The sequence below is a fragment of the Lampris incognitus genome, chromosome 3 (genome assembly GCF_029633865.1).
Source record: "Lampris incognitus isolate fLamInc1 chromosome 3, fLamInc1.hap2, whole genome shotgun sequence".
Lineage (NCBI taxonomy): Eukaryota > Metazoa > Chordata > Actinopteri > Lampriformes > Lampridae > Lampris > Lampris incognitus.
In genome coordinates this window covers 45,378,464-45,401,596 of record NC_079213.1, presented here as the reverse complement: position 1 = coordinate 45,401,596, position 23,133 = coordinate 45,378,464, and the positions used below count along the sequence as shown (strand labels likewise).

The following is a 23,133-nucleotide window of genomic DNA, read 5'->3' as shown; positions in this document are numbered from 1 at the left end:
GGGAGAAGAGCCAGGGGGAGAGAACACAGCCCTTAGGAGCACCTGTACTGAGGGTAAGAGGGTATGAGGTTAGGTTATTAACCTTCACCCTCTGTGGCCTGTTACACAGGAAGCTCTGAATCCAGTGGCATATGGCTGGTTCAGTGTTCATATCCAAGAGTATGGTAAAGAGTTTGAGTGGGCTGATGGAGCTGAAGGCGGAACTGAAGTCTATGAACAGGATGTGTATGTAGGTGTTTGGAGATTCCACGTGTTACAGGGCATGATAGAGGGCTATGCTAACTGCATCCTCAACAGACCGTTTGGCTTGATAGGCAAATTGATATGGGTCCATCATTGGGGAGGTGCAAGATTTCAAGTGTGACAGAATGATGCGCTCAAATGCTTTCGTGGCCAAAGATGTTAGGGCAACTGGTCTGAAGTCATTGAGGCAGGTGATCTTTGAGGACTTTGGCACAGGAATGATGGTAGAGAGTTTGAAGCACCGTGGGACTGTACATTGGCTTGGAGAGGTGTTAATTAAGGTGGAAAATATTGGGGCCAATTGTGTTGCACAGTGGCTCAACAAAGCAGGACTGATGCCGTCTGGCCCTGCTGTTTTCCTAATGTTAAGCTTCTTAAATGTTGCTCTCCCCTCATCCACCTGGATGCAGAAGGGTGGCATTGGAGTAGGAGTAGGGGGGATGGCTAGTGGAATAGGCTTTTCAAACCCTGCATAAAACTCATTTAATTTATCTGCGAAGTTATGGTCATTATCTGGAAATGAGCTGGGGCATTTTTTATGTAATCTGTCATTTCCTTAAGATTTTCCCATATTGATCTGGAGTTACCGGAAGAGAATTGTTCCAATTTTGTTGTGTAGCTGGACTTTGCTTTTCTTATTGTAGCACACAACTTATACATGGCTGCTCTGTATTGATCCGTTTCCGTTTTTGTACACCCAGTTCTTTTCTTTGTGTAGGAGGTGTAATTCTTCGATTCATTGCTTTTATCCACTTCTAGAAAACTCAAATCGAAATGAGGGGTGGGTGGGTTGGGCATTCTCTTCAGGAATGTAGAACTTGCATGTAGAATTAAATAAATCAATGCAGACTGAAAAACGGACCAAGATTTTCTAAATTCTGATTCAACAGTTTGAGAAAATTAAAATACTAAAACAAGTGTAACAAAATCTATTATACAACTTTATTTCACAAATTTCTGTACCTGTCAGATCTATACTATGGCAAGGTTCAATATGAGGTGTCCTCAGAATCTGCAGTAATTACAAGCTCTCTCATCCACGTGCGAAGACTTGACCCTCAGACTGCACTTAGTAAATAAACCATTAGGGGCTGACTAAGCCCAAAGAACAGGAGTTTTGAGAACGAAATAATCACAGCATGAAAGCCATTATTAGGAATCCAAATAAGGCCTTTACCATTTTAAATGCCCTTTCACATTTAATTGTGCCTGCAGCCCCAACACTGGAAACACTGGTCAACAGTGAGACTGATAATTTTCATAGCTGTGTGGACAAAAACATTAAGCTGGTAAAGATGAAGACATTCCTTATAAAAATTGTTGTTTTTTTTTGTAGGACTGAGAAAGAAATGTCTCTCATTATCCATTAAATGGATTAAGATTCAAACATTTTATCATCAAATGTATTATCTTACTATGGAGTCAGTGAGCAGGGCAGAATGGAGTGGCACGAGATATTAGCCGCTCACCACTTGGGGGGTGGTGGGTTGATTTATGCACAAATAGATTCCACTGCTATTGCAATGCTGTAATTAGGGATTTGTGAGGAAATCTGACCCTCTTAGGTAGAAATGACTTTGTATAATCAGAATGGCTGAGCACAAAGCGTACTCCCAGCACAGAACCCAGCTTGATTATTTATACATCAGAGGGAATCGGTGAGGGATGTGCAAAATGTTCAAGTGGCGAGGGAGTATTAAGGAGAAGACTACAGACAGACAGAGGAAAAGGAGATACAATAAAGACTGAGAAAGTAGGGTAAAAGAACAGACAGGTAGGAAGGCTGTAAGAGAAGGTGAAAAGAAATAAAAAGCATGCTTCTTCTTCCAAATATGCATGAGAAAAAAAAACTAGAAATTTTCATAGACATTTTTTTTCAAACTTTGCATATAGATTGCCGGGGCATTTACAGCTGTCAAATTTAATTTGGCTTTAATTCTTCATGGCCCAGCATGAGGAAGGCCCTGGAGTGCTGACAGCCCTTTTCCTTGAGCTCAGGTAGGGGCCCGGGATCAATAATATGTCCTTATGAGAAATTACACGTAATGCTATTGAGTATGCATTTGGGCCTCGGTGGGATAAGAGGCTAATGAAATGCCATCTCTGCCATTAGATAACGTGAGGCAAGCTGGCACTGAGGGCTGACAAGCTTGAGGAAGATGTATTTACTGGTGGGCCGGAAAGGATGGATCCGAGACCTAATCTGATCCAGCTTCTCAGTCATTCACAGGAGGCAGCTCACCATCACGACACGATGAAGGTATTCACACATGGCGATGGTACAAATAATACAAGACGGACCACACTTACAGTCTCCATCAACAGTCATTTCATTAGTTACCTGAGGGAATATTTCTATTCATACTTCTTTTAACTGGTCCAGAGGCATGGTCACCGATAAGTGAGGCTTTATCAAGAAAAAAAAAGAAGCGTATCGCAGTATAAATGGTAGTCTGTTATGTCTTGATGCCATTAAAAAGGCATGAGATAATGTCAACATTCTGACCTGGATAACAAATCATACCATAAACCTTCGAAAATCCAGTAAATTAACCAGTATGTGACCGAGCTCCAAACTGCAAGACTTTACCAGTACCACAATACCAGTACCACACCACCAGTACCACGTGACCAGTACCACACGACCAGTATCACAATACCAGTACCACATGATCAGTACCACATGACCAGTATCACATTAAAAGTACCACATGACCAGTACCACATGGCCAGTACCACATTAAAAGTACCACATGACCAGTACCACACTAAAAGTACCACATTACCAGTACCACACTACCAGCACCGAATGACCAATAAATTAAAAGTACCACATGACCAGATGACCAGTACCACAGGACCAGTACCACACTACCAGTACCACATGACTAGTACCAAACTACCAGTACATGACTAGTACCACATTACCAGCATGACAGTACCAGTACCACATGACCAATACCACATGACCAGTACCACATTAGGGGCTTTTCAAGCAAGAGTCCCATCAGCCCCAATGGATACCGATACTGTACTGCATCCTGGATGAACAGCCACAACATAAATGGTTTGGTTACTTGCACAATAACTCGTGATTCATTCCTGTGAATGTTTCATGACATCAGCTGCATCCTTTAAACCCACAGTGTCACCAGCCGCTGTACTGGGACCTGCCACACACATCACATGTAGAGGACCGATGCACATTAAAAGTTCAGGTTTTTGGCAACTTCAACAAGTTTTAAGAAATTGACGAGAGGGTGGGAGTGGGGGGTGTCTCATTTGACAAGGATAACAAAATGAAGTTTTCACCCAGCATGTGCTGAGAGGGGATATCAGACCGGCTGGAGGAATTGGAGGAATGTCTTTAGGAAAAGCACAGTTCTGCGCAGTATTCCACAGCAACCGTCAGGGAGATAAGTGAGATGAACAGAACCAGTGTGTTCCCAGAGCTGAATTACATCATTTCCCTTCTCAGGATTCACTCTGGTGTAAACTGAAATTCAGAAACATAATGTCTGCCCACCTGGTGCCCATCATGTACTGTGTGGAATGGATTGTGGTTTATGTGTAATGTATATCTATTTCTTTAAAGCTGTGATTAAGCTAGAGCATAATGACTTGTGGAGTCAAATTAAAAACCTGGTGTAAAAAGACCAGTATCGTGTGACCAGGAACACGTTCTTGAGGACATCTTTGTAATTTTTAAGAATGTACAATTTGTATGCTTCTAAAATATAGCAATAATAAATACCTGGATAGACAAATATTTATTGCTTGCTTCTTTTCATGAGGCACCTCTGAATCTATACTCACAGCGCCATCTGTCTTGATGCATGCTCGATAACCCAGGTAAGGAAGTCACAGAAAGGTGAATCAGTTCATCTGGACATAACGTTTATTGAGAGAAATGTTTCATCACTCATCTAAGTACCCGGGGTAGCGAGTACTGGGACTACTGGGATGGGTGGGACATTGGCGGGTCGGTGTGGGTGTGTGCTCAGCCGTGAGGGCCCCCGGCCCAGGTTGATTGCTCTGTCCTAGATGTTGGGGGGTGTCCTGCCTGCAGCGTTCTGGCAGGGCTGCAGTTGGTGCTGCCAGGTGCTTTCTGTGGACCCTGGGTGGATGCTCTTGTCATGGGTCTGGGCCGTGGAGCAGGGGGCTTTCAGGGCCCTGTCCATCCCTGGGCGGGTGGGGGGTGGGAGGTTTGCCGTCGGGTGATCTGGGCCGGTGTATTCGGCTACATGGGTATCTGTTTGTTGCATGTGGCCAGATGGGGTATCTAATCACAGGTGGCGTGTCAGTACTCACCCCTGCACAGAGCGTGCATGGGCATGGGGGCACCCCCTGCCTGCCCGCTGGATGGGCAGTCCCGGCGGTGTGTTGGTTTCAGGGTCTGGCTCCGGGCCGGCGGTCTGTGCTTGCCGTCCACAGCTTGAGTCCCACGTTTGCAAGTGTGCCTTGTGCCTGAGGTTTGGGGGTGCATCGTGGGGGTGTGTGCCTGGCATGTGCTTTCGGGGACTAGAGTTTGTGCTCCTTGAGGACATCCAGGGCTGTTGCTCTGTGGGCTCCTGGCCTCCCTGTGGGCTTGGTGTTCCTCTGGGGTTGCAGTGCTTTGGGCTCCAGCTATTCTGTTGTTGGTGGTCTGTCTGCATGACTGGGGCCCATGAGCTGCAGAGCCTGTCTGCTGCCCAGAGGCACTATGATAGGGTGCAAATCTCAGACACCAGAATTTATTGGGATTAATCCTGTGCACTCACAGGTGGGACACATCACATGCACAGACACACTCCTAGCATCTGCCTCATACACTCCCTGGAATACATCCTTTTTCCTAGTTACCTCCCTCTTCTGTCTTCTCCTTTATCACAATAACTGTTATCATAAACTGATAGAGAAGATAAATTTAACTGTGTTTTGTCAAACACATGTCAGTGCCTATTACTATGTCTATGTCTTATCAGATACTCCCACTACTTTCGGCTGCTCCCGTTTAGCGGTCGCCACAGCAGCCCAACCATTTCCATCTCTTCCTGTCCTCTGCATCTTCCTCTGTCACACCAGCCACCTGAATGTCCTCCCTCACCACATCCATAAACCTCCTCTTTGGCCTTCCTCTTCTCCTCTTCCCTGGCAGCTCCATATTCAGCATCCTTCTCCCAATATACCCAGCATCTCTCCTCCATAAACCATCTCAATCTTGCCTCTCTTGCTTTGTCTCCAAACCGTCCAACCTGAGCTGTACCTCTAATATACTTGTTCCTAATCCTGTCCTTCTTCGTCACTCCCAATGAAAATATTAGCATTTTCAACTCTGCCACCTCCAGCTCCACCTCCTGTCTTTTCATCAGTGGCACTGTCTCCAAACCATATAACATAGCTGGTCTCACAACCATCTTGTTAACCTTCCCTTTAAATCTTGCTGGTACCCTTCTGTCGCAAATCACTCCTGACACTCTTCTCCACCCACTCCACCCTGCCTGCCTGCACTCTCTTCTTCACCTCGCTTCTGCACTCCCCATTACTTTGGACTGTTGACCCCAACTATTTAAACTCATACGCCTTCGTCACCTCTACTCCTTGCATCCTGTCCATTCCACTGTCCTCCATCTCATTCATGCATGTGTAGTCTGTCTTGCTCCTACTGACTTTCATTCCTCTTCTCTCCAGTGCATACCTCCACCTCTCCAGGCTCCCCTCCACCTGCACCCTACTCTTGCTACAGATCACAATGACATCCGCAAACATAATCGTCCACGGAGACTCCCATATGATCTTGTCCGTCAACCTGTCCATCACCATTGCAAACAAGAAAGGGCTCAGAGCTGACCCTTGATGTAGTCCCACCTCCACCTTGAACCCATCTGTCATTCCAACCACACACCTCACCACTGTCACACTTCCCTCATACATATCCTGCACCACTCAATTCAATTCAATTTATTGTCATTAAAAACAATGTGCAGGCACATGTTAAAAATGAAATGAGGGCTGTGGCTTCACCAATCAGTGCAAGACAGACATAGACAAACACACCAAACACAGTATAAGATATACACACACGAAGACCAAAAGCTAAAAATAAGTAAAAAAAGAGCTGGAGTACAAAATATCTAAAACTATCTACAGACATTCAGTGGGTAGCCAGGTTCAGGTGGGCAACAGCTCGTGGAAAGAAGCTGTTTTTGAGCCTGGTAGTGTGGGCTCTGAGGCTCCTGTAGCGCCTCCCAGAACGCGGGGGGGAGAACAGTCCATGGTTGGGATGGGTGGGATCTCTGCTGATGCTCAGACCCCTTCGAAGGCAGTGTTTGTGATAAATGTCTTTTATGGCTGGGAGCTGGGTACCGGTGATATGCTGGGCCGCCTTGACAACCCGCTGCAGAGGTTTCTGGTCTACTGAGGTGCAGCTGCTGTACCACACTGAGAAGCAGCTGGTCAGGATGCTCTCTATGGTGCAGCGGTAGAAGTTGGTGAGAATTTTGGGGGATAGACGGGCGCTCCTCAGCCTCCTCAGGAAATGCAGGCATTGTTGGGCCTTTTTCACAAGAGCCTGGGTGTTTAATGTCCACGAAAGGTCCTCGCTGATGTGGACTCCAAGGAATTTAAAGCTGGAAACACACTCCACTTCCACCCCATTGATGTGTATGGGGGAGTGGCTGCAGCTTCTAGACCTCCTGAAGTCCACAATCAGCTTCGTCTTCTGAACATAGAGGACAAGACTGTTGGTAGAACACCATGATGTGAGGTGCTGAATCTCGTCTCTGTAGGCCATCTCATCATTCTTGGTGATACGGCCAATGACTGTGGTGTCATCTGCAAACTTAACTATAACATTTGAAGGGTGAGTTGGCAGGCAGTCGTGGGTAAAGAGGGAGAAAAGGAGGGGGCTCAGAACACAGCCTTGAGGGACAACTGTGCTGAGGGTCAGGATGGAGGAGGTGTGGTCACCTAACCTAACAGACTGAGGTCTGTTGGTCAGGAAGTCCAGAGTCCAGTTACAGAGGGAGGGGCTGAGGCCAAGGGAGACGAGTTTGGTGGTTAGTTTGGCGGGGATGATAGTGTTGAAGGCAGAGCTGTAATCTATAAACAGCATCCGGATGTATGTGTTGTTAAGTTCAAGGTGGGTCAGAGCAAAGTGCAGGGCACTGGCAATGGCATCCTCAGTAGACCTTTTGGGATGGTAGGTGAACTGATGTGGGTCAAATGTGGGGGGGATAATGTTTTTGATGTGAGCCAGAACCAGTCTCTCAAAGCACTTCATGGCAATGGGGGTGAGTGCTATGGGTCGGTAGTCATTCAGACATGTGGATGTTGGTTTCTTGGGGACAGGAATGATAGAGGTGGTCTTAAAGCATGCCAGGACTATGGATTGGGACAGTGAGAGGTTAAATATAGTTGTAAAGACCTAAGCCAGGTGGTCGGCACATTCCCGGAGGACCCGACCCGGTATGCCGTCCGGTCTGGCAGCCTTCCGTGTGTTCACTCTGCACAGTGATTCTCTGACCTCTGCCATCAATAGAGTGAGCACCTGGTTTTCTGGGTGGCTGGGGATTTTTGTGGTTGGGTCAGTATTGTCCTTGTTGAAGCGGGCATAGAAATTATGTAGCTCATCTGGCAGGGAGGCATCATGGACAGTGCTATTGCTGCTCGCCAATCATCACCTCTCCTCTTAACCTAGCTTCTACTACCCTTTCCCATATCTTCATGCTGTGGCTGATCAACTTTATACCTCTGTAGTTGCTACAGTTCTGCACGTCGCCCTTGTTCTTGAGAATCGGTACCAGTATACTTCTCCACTCCTCAGGCATCCTCTCACTTTCCAAGATTGTGTTAAACAATTTAGTTGAAAACTTGTCTTATCAGATACATGTTGACATTTTTTTGTTTCCAATTTTCCTTGTTTCACTTGTGGTGATTGTTCTCCTCTTGGAGAAGTGATGCCAATTGGTTGTTCAGCTGGATCAAACATGCAGACATGCAGAAGAGGGGGACTGGTTGCGGCTATAAATGTATAACAAAAACCCCGTGCTCTTGTCATCCCACACATCATACAGATGACAGAGTTATTATTATAAGCAGTTCCTTATAATTAATGAAGATTTCCTTTGGATGTCCACTTGCAGAATAACTGTAGGACACATTGACATACAAACTCCCTGTGTTGTTATGTCAAGCCTGACGACAGCACAGGCTCCAAAACGAAAAAAAGAATAAGAAATGACTCGCTACGGGGCATGATAAAAATGAACGCAGGATTTTAGATGGTTTTTCTTCAGCAATGAACCATACATATTTGCTGCAACCTTTTCCACCAACAAGCCATCGTTGAAGAAAAAGACATCACAAGATAATTCCGCACTGATTTGTATCATGATTTGTGGTGCGCATCACTTCCTGTGTGTGAATAAAAGATCATGTCTCATTTGCTGGTATTGCAACGATGCTGCCTGTTCTTGTCACACCAGTTCATTTGAGGCAACAGCAGTGGAATGAAGTGTACTGAAGCACCAGAGGTCTCAACTTGTCGTGTGCACACTCCACTTCTTAACACATTAACAGAAAATTACACAATGCCACTTTAAGAAATATTGCAGTTTATATCCAAAGAGTGACATATGGATGTAAGGAGATAAAAATCACATGAAAGACACTTACACTGAGAAGGCCACCGCGGCTCTTGGTGTGGCCAAACACCCTGTCTACAGTGCAGTCCATAAGGGAGAAAGTGCACTGGGCTTCAAACTTGTCGCCATTGGTGGGTTGCAGTGGGCTGCAGCGCTTTGCCTGGAGCAGCACATCGGAAAACAGGAAGAACATCTTAGGCTTGGCCTCAGCCCCTTTGGAGGGCACTGTCCTCAGCCACCCTTCACGGATATACCACCTGCCTGAGGGAGAGCAGAAGGAAAAGAGGGAGAGATACATGTGGAGAAAATTACACAATGTATACCTTAGAGTTGTGCGCAGCTGAGGCAGTGTGTGCCCTCAGGAACATGTGTGCTAATACGTGATCCCACAGTGGGAGCTGACAGGTTATTCCTAAGTTCACTTCAAGTACCACTGCATGAGCCATTGTTGTCATCATGGTCATTGCATGAGGTCGTTATTGTGTTAAGCATCTACAGTTGAGGTGTTGCACCAACAACAACTGACAAGTCAGCTGCCATGTGTGCCAAGTGGAACATATGGAATGAAGGAGTTCCCGCCCCGCCTGCTTGCCTACCTGGCGTAGGGCAAACAGCACAGAAGGCCGTTTTCTAGCAGGTAAGTGGAGACAGAAAGAGTTTCACTATGCTAGTTAAAGGTTGCAGTAGCTGTTGGTAGGAAAAGGTACACTTCTGAGATGTCAGACCAGACCCCCTATCTTTGCCAGTCATCATATCTCATTATTTGAGGTAGTCCCAGGTTCAAAGAGCAGGAAGTGCAAAGCGTCACTCTCCTTGTCAGTCCTTTTCACCATTCTTCTGTTGAAGAGCACCTTTGCTCTGGTACAAAGACTTTACAGTTGGCCTGGGGGGACTGGTGAGGGCGGGCCAGGTGATGAAGGCTGAGCTACAAAGGCTCTTGGTCCTCCTGATGTGTCTGAGGCCAAATAAAAGAAACAGAGGGCAGTTGGTGTGGCAAGACCCGAAGAAGCAAGCATTATGTTGCTGTAACTTGTACATATGAAATCATAATGCCACAGCTGTTTAAGGTTGGGTGTGAAGGCTGGTAAAATTTCAAATTTACTAGCAATCCACAAACTGAAAGTAGTGCGGAAAATAAGTGGAAAATAAGTCTAATGAGGTTTTGTAAGAGGTGCATTTTAAAAGGAAGAGAGACAATTGATCAGTGTCACTCTGAATTTAAATCTATATCTTTTTCTTTCCCTCTGTCCTTTTTTCCACTGTCGGAGGCAAGCTTGGGCCTGAGAAGGTTGCTGAAAGACAGACAGGCTGGCAGACAGCGAGACAGACAACGTACCCCAGCTCAGCTCCGCTGTGGTTTGCTGCTCCACAGTAGCCCACTCCAGCCTCCACGGGAAGAAGCCAGACAGTCTGCCGTATCGATGTCTCATTGATTCAGGCTTCTTGTCTCAGAATCCCCCCCCCCTTATCTCCAACTGAGCTACTTAATATGTTTGAGGGGCTCTGTCGCTTCTCATCTGTAAAAAAGCAAGGCTTTTCTTTTACCCACATTAGAAGTGGTGGTGCTGGGGAGAAAGTGGAGTGGGTCTGCATGGGGGTGGAGGCAGCAGTGCTCTGAAGTCTGTCTGGTGGGATTGCGGCTTTATTGGGAGAAAGGGAGCCTGACAGAGTTGCAAGGGTCTGAGAACTTGGATAAGAGGAAGCTTTTGAAATTTCCCACATCTGCAATAGAGAGATGAGCCCTGCCCTCAGCTGGTATTTGCTGGTAGCTCCCAGCTGCCTCTGCAGCAGTGTGCATGTACTCGCCAATACACACAAGAAACAAGTGTGCCTGCATTGAGACACACATTTGTGCAGGTGTACACAAACACACACACACACACATACACACTTTCCTTTATATCCCCAGACCCACAAGACAAGGCTGGGCTCTAATTAGTCCTGGGGGAGATTGGCAAGCTGAGAGGAGCAGTGAGGAGGCCTGTCTCTGTATTGCAGCACACGTGGGCAGCTCTCTGGAGACAAACAACAGGGAGGAGAGGGGTGGCAGGAGGGAGAGGGCCACTACTCGCAAAGTAGATGCCCAACTAAAAAAGGTAGAGGGGGAATAAATGAGCAAGAGGCAAGACAGTGAATTATCTGTAATTCTCTATCAACGCGCTCGGCCAGTTTGACGGGCAGAACTTGCAGGTTTCTTGCAGAGAGTTCGATGTACTCCATCGATTAAAGGCAATGCTGATGCGTGTCTTCCGAATCAAACACCTGTCCATATTAATTAACTTCCCTTCTGTTTATGCTGCTCCCTTTTCTCTTTCCTGTGCTACTAACCCTGTCCCAAAAGACAAATGGAGGGATAGATGCAGGGAGAGGGGTGAGATGAGATAGTGGTCGTTCTTCAGAAGACATGAAAGGAATAGTTGATCAGAGGAACTAACCTGGAGCCATCACCTTCGTCTTTTGCCCTTTCAGCAGTTTCTGAACCCGACGCAGATTCAGGTGGTTCTCATAGCTGCGAGTGTTGTCTTGGATACGCTGGGACACCTCCAAGATCGCCTTCAAGGCCCCTACAGCATTTGGATGACACACACACACACACACACACACACACACACACACACACACACACACACACACACACACTCTGAGGCTGTAAACTGCAGGAATGCATTACCAAAACAACCTGCTCTTCCTCCCTCGGTGGCATCATACTATTTGAAGTGGTCCACTGAATGGAAAGAGGTGGTGATGAAAGAAACCCTTCGATACTCGCCAGAGGATTTAACACATATCTATAACTTCACCTGTGGCCATATTCTTAGTTTGTGAATCTGTGTTTATTTACTATGTTTATTATCATTAGATTATTATTATCATATATATGCTTGTTATTTACTGTTTATTATTATTATTATTAATTATTATTATATACAGTGCATCCGGAAAGTATTCACACCCCTTCACTTTCCCCACATTTTGTTATGTTACAGTCTTACCCCAAAATGGATTAAATTCCTTTTTTTTCTCATCAATCTACACACAATACCCCATAATGACTAAGCGAAAAAGGTTTTGTAGAAATTTTTGCAAATTTATTTAAAATAAAAACTGAAATATTGCTTGTACATACGTTTTCACAGCCTTTACTCAGTACTTGGTTGAGGCACCCGTGGCAGCAATTACAGCCTCAAGTCTTCTTGGGTATGAAGCTACAAGCTTGGCACACCTATATTCGGGTTATTTCTTCCATTCTTCTCTGCAGATCCCCTCGAGCTCTGTAAGGTTAGATGGAGAGCATCGCTGCACAGCTATTTTCAGGTCTTTCCAGAGATGTTCAATGGGGTTAAAGTCTGGGCTCTGGCTGGGCCACTCAAGGACATTCACAGACTTGTCCCGAAGCCACTCCTTCGTTGTCTTGGCTGTGTGCTTAGGGTCGTTGTCGTGTTGAAAGGTAAACCTTCGCCCCAGTCTGAGGTCCTGAGCACTCTGGAGCAGGTTTTCATCAAGGATCTCTCTGTACTTTGCTCCATTCATCTTTCCCTCGATCCTGACTAGTCTCCCAGTTCCTGCCGCTGAAAAACATCCCCACAGCATGATGCTGCCACCACCATGCTTCACTGTAGGGGTGGTATTAGCAAGGTGATGAGAGGTGCCTGGTTTCCTCCAGATGTGACGTTTGGCATTCAGGCCAAAGAGTTCAATCTTGGTTTCATCAGACCAGAGAATCTTGTTTCTCATGATCTGAGAGTCCTTTAGGTGCTTTCTGGCAAACTCCACGCGGGCTGTCATGTGCCTTTTACTGAGCAGAGGCTTCCGTCTGGCCACTCTACCATAAAGGCCTGATTGGTGGAGTGCTGCAGAGATGGTTGTCCTTCTGGAAGGTTCTCCCATCTCCACAGAGGAACGCTGGAGCTCTGTAAGAGTGACCATCGGGTTCTTGGTCACCTCCCCGACCAAGGCCCTTCTCCCTCGATTGCTCAGTTTGGCTGGGCGGACAGCTCTAGGAAGAGTCCTGATGGATCCAAACTTCTTCCATTTACGAACGATGGAGACCACTGTGCTCTTCGGGACCTTCAAAGCTGTAGAATTTTTTTAGTACCCTTCCCCGCATCTGTTTCTCGATACAATCCTGTCTCGGAGGTCCACAGAGAATTCCTTTGACTTCATGGCTTGGTTTCTGCTCTGACAAGCACTGTCAAAAGTGGGACCTTATATAGACAGGTGTGTGCCTTTCCAAATCATGTCCAATCCATTGAATTTACTACAGGTGGACTCCAATCAAGATGTAGAAAACTCTCAAGGATGATCAGTGGAAATAGGATGAACCTGAGCTCAATTTTGAGTGTCATAGCAAAGGGTGTGAATACTTATGTACATGCAATATTTCGAACCCAGCCGCTGAGGATGCACAAGCCAGTGCATCCTTAGTGCCGGTCCCAAGCCCGGACAAATGGGGAGGGTTGCGTCAGGAAGGGCATCCGGCGTAAAATCTTTGCCAAATCAAATATGCGGATCATAAATAAGACTTACATACCGGATCGGTCGAGGCCCGGGTTAACAACGACCGCCACTGGTACTGATAACCAGCAGGGTGTCGGTGGAAACTATGCTACTGTTGGGCGAAGGAGAAGGAGAGGGGGAAAGCATGTCCAGAGGCAGCTAGAGAGGAGGAAGGGTAGGCATGTGGAGGTGAGAGTTGGAACTTTGAATGTTGGCACTATGACTGGTAAAGGGAGAGAGCTGGCTGACATGATGGAAAGAAGAAAGGTAGGCATACTGTGTGTGCAATAGACCAGGTGGAAGGGGAGTAAGGCCAGGAGTATCGGAGGTGGCTTCAAACTCTTCTACCATGGTGTGAATGGGAGGAGTAAAGGGGTAGGGGTAATTCTGAAGGAAGAGTATGTCAAGAGCGTGCTGGAGGTGAAGAGAGTGTCAGACAGAGTGATGAGTATGAAGCTGGAAATTGAAGGTTTATTGCTGAATGTTATCAGCGCATATGCCCCGCAAGTTGGGTGTGAGATGGATGAAAAAGAAGAATTCTGGAATGAGTTGGACGACATGGTGGAGAGGGTACCCAAGGAGGAGAGAGTGGTGATTGGAGCGGACTTCAATGGACATGTTGGTGAAGGGAACAGAGGTGATGAGGAGGTGATGGGAAGGTATGGAGTCAAGAAGAGAAATGTGGAAGGACAGATGGTGGTGGATTTTGCGAAAAGGATGGAAATGGCTGTGGTGAATACATATTTCAAGAAGAGGGAGGAACACAGGGTGACGTACAAGAGTGGAGGAAAGTGCACACAGGTGGACTATATCTTATGTAGAAGGCGCCATCTAAAAGGGATTGGAGACTGCAAGGTGGTGACAGGGGAGAACGTAGCTAGGCAGCATCGGATGGTGGTCTGTAGGATGACTTTGGAGACCAAGAAGAGGAAGCGAGTGAAGACACAGCCGAAGATCAAATGGTGGAAGTTGAAGAAGGAAGACTGTTGTGTGGAGTTCAGGCAGGAGTTAAGACAGGCACTGGGTGGTAGTGAAGAGTTGCCAGATGGCTGGAAAACCACTGCAGAAATAGTGAGGGAGACAGCTAGGAAGGTACTTGGTGTGTCATCAGGACAGAGGAAGGAAGACAAGGAGACTTGGTGGTGGAATGAGGAAGTACAGCAAATTATACAGAGGAAAAGGTTGGCAAAGAAGAAGTGGGATAGTAAGAGAGATGAAGAAAGTAGACAGGAGTACAAGGAGATGCAGCGTAAAGCAAAGAGAGAGGTGGCAAAGGCAAAGGAAAAGGCGTATGGTGAGTTGTATGACAGATTAGACACTAAGGAAGGAGAAAAGGACTTGTACCGATTGGCTAGACAGAGGGACCAAGCTGCAAAGGATGTGCAGCAAGTTAGGGCGATCAAGGATAGAGATGGAAATGTGCTGACAAGCGAGGAGAGTGTGCTAAGAAGGTGGAAGGAATACTTTGAGGGGCTGATTAATGAAGAAAATGAGAGAGAGAGAAGGTTGGATGATGTAGGGATAGTGAATCAGGAAGTTCAGCGGATTAGCAAGGAGGAAGTGAGGGCAGCTATGAAGAGGATGAAGAGTGGAAAGGCAGTTGGTCCTGATGACATACCTGTGGAGGCATGGAGATGTTTAGGAGAGATGGCAGTGGAGTTTTTAACTAGATTGTTTAACACAATCCTGGAAAGTGAGAGGATGCCTGAGGAGTGGAGAAGAAGCATACTGGTACCGATTTTCAAGAACAAGGGCGATGTGCAGAACTGTAACAACTACAGAGGTATAAAGTTGATCAGCCACAGCGTGAAGATTTGGGAAAGAGTAATAGAAGCTAGGTTAAGAGGAGAGGTGACGATCAGCGAGCAGCAGTATGGTTTCATGCCACAAAAGAGCACCACAGATGCGATGTTTGCTTTGAGAATGTTGATTGAGAAGTATAGAGAAGGCCAGAAAGAGTTGCATTGTGTCTTTGTAGATTTAGAGAAAGCTTATGACAGAGTGCCGAGAGAGGAGGTGAGGTATTGTATGAGGAAGTCAGGAGTTGCAGAGAAGTATGTAGGAGTGGTGCAGGATACGTATGAGGGAAGTGTGACAATGGTGAGGTGTGCGGTTGGAATGACAGATGGGTTCAAGGTGGAGGTGGGATTACATCAAGGATCGGCTCTTAGCCCTTTCTTGTTTGCAATGGTGATGGACAGGTTGACGGACAAGATCAGGCAGGAGTCTCCATGGACGATGATGTTCGCGGATGACATTGTGATCTGTAGCGAGAGTAGGGTGCAGGTTGAGGAGAGCCTGGAGAGGTGGAGGTATGCACTGGAGAGAAGAGGAATGAAAGTCAGTAGGAGCAAGACGGAATACCTATGCGTGAATGAGAGAGAGGACAGTGGAATGGTCAGGATGCAAGGAGTGGAGGTGACAAAGGCATTTGAGTTTAAATACTTGGGGTCAACTGTCCAAAGTAACGGGGAGTGCAGTAGAGAGGTGAAAAAGAGAGTGCAGGCAGGTTGGAGTGGGTGGAGAAGAGTGTCAGGAGTGATTTGCGACAGAAGGGTATCAGCAAGAGTTAAAGGGAAAGTTTACAAGATGGTTGTGAGACCAGCTATGTTATATGGTTTGGAGACAGTGCCACTGACAAAAAGACAGGAGGCGGAGCTGGAGGTGGCAGAGTTGAAGATGCTAAGATTTTCACTGGGAGTAACGAAGAAGGACAGGATTAGGAACGATTATATTAGAGGGACCGCTCAGGTTGGACGGTTTGGAGACAAAGCAAGAGAGGCAAGATTGAGATGGCTTGGACATGTGTGGAGGAGAGATGCTGAGTATATTGGGAGAAGGATGCTGAATATGGAGCTGCCAGGGAAGAGGAGAAGAGGAAGGCCAAAGAGGAGGTTTATGGATATAGTGAGGGAAGACATGCAGGTGGCTGGTGTGACAGAGGAAGACGCAGAAGACAGGAAGAAATGGAAAGGGATGATCCGCTGTGGCGACCCCTAACGGGAGCAGCCGAAAGTAGTAGTAGATTTTTAATAAATTTGCAAAAAATTCTACAAAACCTTTTTCACTTTGTCATTATGGGGTATTATGTGTAGATTGGTGAGAAAAAAAAAGAATTTAATCCATTTTGGAATAAGGCTGTAACATAACAAAACGTGGGGAAAGTGAAGGGGTGTGAATACTTTCCGGATGCACTGTATGTTTATTATTATTATTATTATTATCATTATCATATCTATGTTTATTATTTACTGTTTATTATTATTAATTAGTATTATGTCTATGTTTATTATTAACTATTATATATCTGTTTATTATTGTTATTATTATTATTTTATCTATGTTTATTATTTCATATGTTTATTATTATTATTAATTATTACATTATCTATATTTATTATTTCCTATGTTTATTATTATTATTATATCTATGTTAATTATTTACTATGTTTATTAAGTATTGTTATTATGTCTATATTTATTATTTAATATGTTTAATTATTATTATTATAATTATGTCTATGTTTATTATTTACTATGTTTAATTATTGTTATTATTATATCTGTCTATTATTGACTGTTTAATAATAATAATAATATCTATGTTTATTAATTATTATTATTTCCATGTTTATTATTTACGATGTTTATTAATCATTATTATTATTATTATTATTATTATATCTATGTTTATTATTTACTTATCTGTGCGGTGAGACAAACAGTCCAAGAGTATCAGGTGATGCACCAAGACTATTCCTTTCAAATATGACATAAACCAAGTAAGGCAGACAAACGTACACATTTATAAAACTACTGCCATTCTTCTTTTGTAGCACTCACACAACCACCATATTTTCTGATTGCATCATTAACGTCAAAGAAAAAAGTCTGGCACATGAAAAACAGGCCTGATGGACCGGTTAGCCTGCTGGATGGGTTCGGGAAGGTTTGTCTTCAGTGTGTGTGTTTGTGTGTGTGTGTGTGTGTGTGTGTGTGTGTGTGTGTGTGTGTGTGTGTGTGTGTGTGTGTGTGTGTGTGTGTGTGTGTGTCGTTATAGCCATGTTATTTAGAGGGAGGCAGTATAAAATAGCTCCTGTTATCTCTGATACATTTCCTCACTAGAATTCAACAGAGGTATCAGCAGGCAGTCGCATGCACGAAGCATCCTCCAATAAGCACAGCTCATTTGCTTAGGTAAACACAATTTCTTGGTTGATTTCACTATATCCTTAAACCAATACTATTATTAGTGCTTTTATAACATGGTGGTATTTAATGAGTTTGTGTGTTGCTCATCTACTAGATTTCTTAAGATTTGGGCCGGTGGGTTCAGGAGGGAGTTCGCTTAGTACTGTTATGCATGTTTTTTATAGCAAATACTGTATATCTGAATGGATGAAAAGTGTATTTTTGTTACCGCACGGAGCTGGAAGAAACAGTGCCCCAGCACTGGACTCAACCATCTCATTTCTTTGCACTAGCAAAAACAACTGTGGTTGGAAGTTGGTCTACCTCGTTATGCATCCAAATTAACAGCAGACAGCCTTGATTTTTTGTGTGTATTACGACTCCACCTGTGAACTTTATGACTCCTCGTGTTTCCACTGGTAGCGCTTTGCCACGCCAGCGAAACAAATTCAACTAAGAACACAAAACATTCCACCATTTATCATCTGGGCTGTTTCAGAAAGCGGCTTTAGTGAAAACTCAAGAGTTAGAGAACTCAGAATTTAAGGAAACTCTGGGTTTTTGGTTTCACAAAGCCAACTGAGTCAGTTACTATGGAAACATACTCTGTGAAGCTAACCTGCTCGCTGGAAGGTTTTCTTCAACTAACCCTGAATTTCTCCCCCTCTTTAGCTGAAGCCTGCAAACGGAAGGAAGGGTCAGACACGACGGTTCCCTTTCTTGAAGAGTCAGGTGATGTTGAAGCAAAAATAACCAGCAGAAAACTGTCGGGAGAGGGTGATCAGACCCCGCTCGGATGTTTAATCATTCCCAAATGATTACGTATCTGTTTTTCTGCACAATCGACCATTTATCTGAACAATATTCTCAGCCCTCACATCATTCATGTGACACATTGCTCTCAGTTCGGAACAAAGTCTTTGTGTTGTACTTTGTTCTCTATACAACATCGGTGGTGCTGAGCATGTTTCAAAGGCAACCGTTAGTCAAACTGTCAAAAAATGTGACTCTTCCACTCACACGTTTACTGTACACTTTTGTGGTGTGCATTTTAACTTCTGGAGTGATTCTGAATTGCTGGTTCATCTAGAATAGAGTAAGTATCATCTTTCTTGCTTAACAAGTTGCTATTAGTCTTATTCCACCTGCTTGAGTATTAGTACTTTTCTCTATGCATCTGCTGCTGGTATCTAGTGAGAACTTATTCTAGCTGTAGCTGTCTTATTCTATTTACTTACTTGTCTTATTTACTTAATCTAGCTGTAGCTGTTTTTTCACCTAGTGTGCCCTTAAATATTTCTTGTTGCTTAGCTGTTTAGACTTAGTTATCCTTTTAGCTTCTAAATATATTCCTTGGTAACTTGCTGTTTGCAGTTTTAATAGTATTGTGTGAGGTTTGATACAGTTTTACATAAGTGTCCAGTTTCTGGGCAATAAGCCTATTTTCAGTGTACCTCTTTGGCCAATTGGGTGTTAAGTGGCCAGGGTGTGGCCTGCATTCATGGCAGACAATTAGCAATCAGTGTTCTTTAAATCACCACTGCTACTTGGAAGCATCAGGCAAACAAGCCTAGGTTGAACGAAGGCTAGAGTGAAAAAAGGCAAGCGCGACTTTTTCAAGCCAAGACTTCGTCAAGCACGGACTGCTCTTTTTAGATCCGGTCAGTCATCTGTATTTTGTGTACCTAGTATAGACTATGTGTTTCCTTCACATTCCTGTCCTTGCCTCTTCCCGGGGCTGGCATAGACGTTGGGTCACTCCTAGGCGCTGTGACCCTACCAATCTCATCTATCCCACTCTCTCCACTCACGTTGAGCAAGTGGTGATGGGAGGGCTCTGGAATTGCCAGTCCGCAGTGCCGAAAGCTGAGTTTATCTCAGGCTACGCATCCTTGCTATCCATCAACTTTCTTGCTCTAACTGAGACCTGGATCATGCCAGAAAACACTACCACACCCACAGCTTTGTCTGATGTGTACTCTTTTTCTCACACTCCCAGAGCTGGGAGGCGGGGTGGTGGTACTGGCCTGCTAATCTCCCTGAAATGGAAACACTCTCTTGTTTCCATTCCACAATTTTCTCCGCCCTCCTTTGAATTTCATGCTGTTACTGTCACTTATCCAGTCAAACTCACCATCTTGGTTGTGTACCACCCACCGGGCCCCCTTGGTGAGTTTCTGGAGGAGCTTGACATACTTGTCTCGCACTTCCCTGTTGATGACTCTGCACTTATCCTTCTCGGTGACTTCCACACCCAAACTAACAAGCTAGATCCTCTTCTCTCTTTCCTCTCCTCTTTTGACCATCACCTCTCACCCTCTCCTCTTACCCACAAGGCCGGCAACCAGCTGGTACCTAGACACTGTCCTATTTCCAATCTCTCTGTTACTCCCCTCCAGCTCTCTGACCACTATTTCATGTCCTACTCTCTCTCCCTCTCTTCACCCCCTCAGCCCCTTCCCCTACCCACATGGTTTCCACCCGTAGACACCTCCGCTCTCTCTTCACCACTGATCTTTCTTCCTCTGTTACCTCTATCCTCCCTACACCTGAATCTTTCTCTCTCCTATACCCGCTGACACTGCTACTGATCTTCTTCTCTCTACACTCTCCTCTTCTCTGGACAATCTCTGTCCCCTCACCTCCAGGCCTGCACGCCCAACTCCACCTGCCCCTTGGCTGACCGACTCAGTACGTACTGACAGACGGAGCCTGAGAGTGGCAGAGTGCAAATGGAGAAAAGGCAAATTCCCAGAGGACCTTCTCAACTTCCAATCTCTTCTTTCCATTTTCTCCTCCTCCCTTTCTGCTGCTAAGGCTGCCTTCTATCACTATAAAATCCTATCCTCTGCCTCTAATCCTAGGAAGCTCTTTGAAACCTTATCTACACTTCTTCAACCCACACCTCCTCCTCCTACTTCCTATCTTCTCCATGATGACTTCGCTAACTTCTTTGACAAGAAAGTAAATGACATCAGATCCTCCTTTTCTCACCAACCGGTTAGTGCTGCTTGCACTATCCCACCCTCTGCACCCTCCCTCACCTCTCCACGTCCCACCCTATCCGACCTCGCTCCCCTCTCCCCCGATGAGGGTCTAAATCTCATCACATCCAGTTGCCCCACCACATGCTCCCTTGACCCGGTCCCCTCCCCTCTTCTTCAGTCTATAACACCTGAACTCCTTCCCTATCTAACCCACCTCATCAACACCTCCCTCCAGGCAGGATGCTTTCCATCTGCCTTCAAGACTGCTAGAGTCACCCCCGTTCTCAAGAAACCATCACTTAACCCCTCTGACATCAAAAACTACAGACCAGTTTCCCTCCTTCCCTTTCTATCTAAAACTTTCGAACGTGCTGTCTTTAACCAACTTTCTTTGTACCTCCACCAGAGCAACCTCCTGGACCCCAACCAGTCTGGGTTCAGAGTGGGTCACTCAACAGAGACGGCCCTCCTTGCAGTGACAGAATCACTGCACTCTGCGAGAGCAAACTCTCTCTCCTCTGTCCTGATACTCCTGGACCTGTCAGCTGCATTCGGCACAGTGAACCACCAGATCCTCCTCTCTACTCTCGAGGAGCTGGGTGTCACAGGCTCTGCACTCTCAATGTTTGCAACCTACCTGACAGGTCGATCCTACCAGGTGACATGGAGGGGATCTGTCTCGGAGCCTTGCAGACTGACTACAGGCATTCCACAGGGTTCGGTTCTGGGTCCTCTCCTTTTCTCCCTGTACACGACATCCCTGGGTTCTGTATTCGCTCGAATGACTTCTCTTACAATTGTTATGCCGATGACACCCGGCTGATCTTGTCCTTTCCTCCCTGTGACACACAAGTGGAGACACGCATTGCTGCGTGCTTGACTGACATCTCGGAGTGGATGGCGACACACCACCTGAAGCTCAATCTGGACAAGACAGAGCTGATGTTCCTCCCAGGGAAAGTTTGCCCGCACCGAGACCTGGCCATCACCATTGACAACACCGTGGTGATGCCAACTCGGACTGTGAGGAATCTGGGTGTGATCCTGGACGACCAACTGTCGTTTTCTGAAAACGTTGCATCGGTTGCTCGCTCCTGCAGATTTCTCCTCTATAACATCAGGAGGATTCGCCCATTCCTCACCGATGAGATGGCACAGGTGCTCATTCAGGCTCTGTTCATCTCCCAGCTGGACTGTGGCAACTCCCTCCTTGCTGGCGCCCCAGCATCAGCCATCAGACCTCTGGAGCTTGTTCAGAAAGCTGCAGCTCGTCTGGTGTTCAACCACCCTAAGTTCTCCCACACAACTCCCCTTCTCATGGCCCTACACTGGCTCCCAGTAGCTGCTCGCTTCCTTCCTATCTCCAGGCCATGGTCAAGCCCTACACCCCCGCCCGACCACTTCGCTCTGTTGCCTCGGGACGCCTGGTTGCCCTGTCGCTCAGAGGCCCTTGCTGCCGATCGACCTGGTCACGGCTCTTTTCTGTCCTGGCCCCACAGTGGTGGAATGAACTCCCCACTGAATTCAGGACAGCGGAGTCGCTGCCCATCTTTCGGCGCAGGTTGAAAACTCCCCTTTTTAAGAACTACTACCCTGTCACTTGTTCTTAGCACTTATTGTATTCACTCATTTAAAAAAAAATCTTTCTTGCACTTTTACTTTAGCACTGGTTTTGCTCTTAGATGCTTGTTTAGATACACTTATGACCTCTGATGACTAGTAGTTCTCCTGATTTCCTATGTTAAATGGTGCACTTATTGTAAGTTGCTTTGGATAAAAGCGTCGGCTAAATGACTGCAATGTAATGTATTGCAATGTGTTCCCCAAGTCACAGACTCATCAAAGAAGAATTCCACAAAATTGCAGGTATCAGTCTAAGCAATAATTTATTCATTTAGTATGAAGCTTTGAGACTTGGGAACACTATTCCGTTAGTTTGACACATTTTAGACTTTCCAGGTGTTATTAGCTGCAGAGATATCACTCATATTCTTATCACAGCTCCGTAAATGAATAGGAAGTCTTTCCACAGCATTAATGTGCAGGTAGGCCTAAATAGTATAGTAGTAATGTAGTATAGTAGTAAATAGTAGCCTTTAGCATTCCAAATCCTTCGAGAGACTGGTGTTGGCCCACCTGAAGGAAATGACAGGTCCGCTGCTCAACCCCCAGCAGTTTGCCTACCGAGCAAACAGGTCAGCGGAGGATGCAGTCAACATGGGATTGCATTTCATCTTCCAACACCTCGACTCCCCAGGGACATACGCAAGGGTCCTGTTTGTGGACTTCAGCTCAGCGTTCAACACCGTCATCCCAGATATCCTCCACTCCACACTCACCCGGCCGACTGTACCAGCCCCCATCTGCCAGTAGATTAAAAACTTCCTGACAGACAGGAGGCAGCTGGTGAGGCTGGGGGAAATCAAACCCAGCACCTGGACAATCAGCACTGGCACCCCCCAGGGATGTATGCTCTCCCCGCTAATCTTTTTTTTTTTGGTCCTCCGCAGACACCGTAGATTAGTTTGTTTGGTGTTTTTAAGGTAAGGAGGTTCCCTGAGCACTGTATGACTGAAACCATTTAAACAAGG

At 45.8% G+C, this 23,133-nt stretch overlaps 1 protein-coding gene across 1 annotated transcript in view; it reads right to left on the bottom strand.

The window, feature by feature from the left end:
- The window catches only part of arhgef39 (Rho guanine nucleotide exchange factor (GEF) 39), a 136,446-nt gene that overhangs the window by 5,267 nt on the left and 108,046 nt on the right, over positions 1-23,133 (bottom strand). Inside the window, exons 7-8 of the mRNA XM_056276732.1 lie at positions 11,303-11,431; positions 8,899-9,128 (exon numbers count right to left, since the gene is read on the bottom strand). Coding sequence (XP_056132707.1) covers positions 8,899-9,128; positions 11,303-11,431 — 359 coding nt within the window. The remainder of the gene's footprint in view (positions 1-8,898; positions 9,129-11,302; positions 11,432-23,133) is intronic.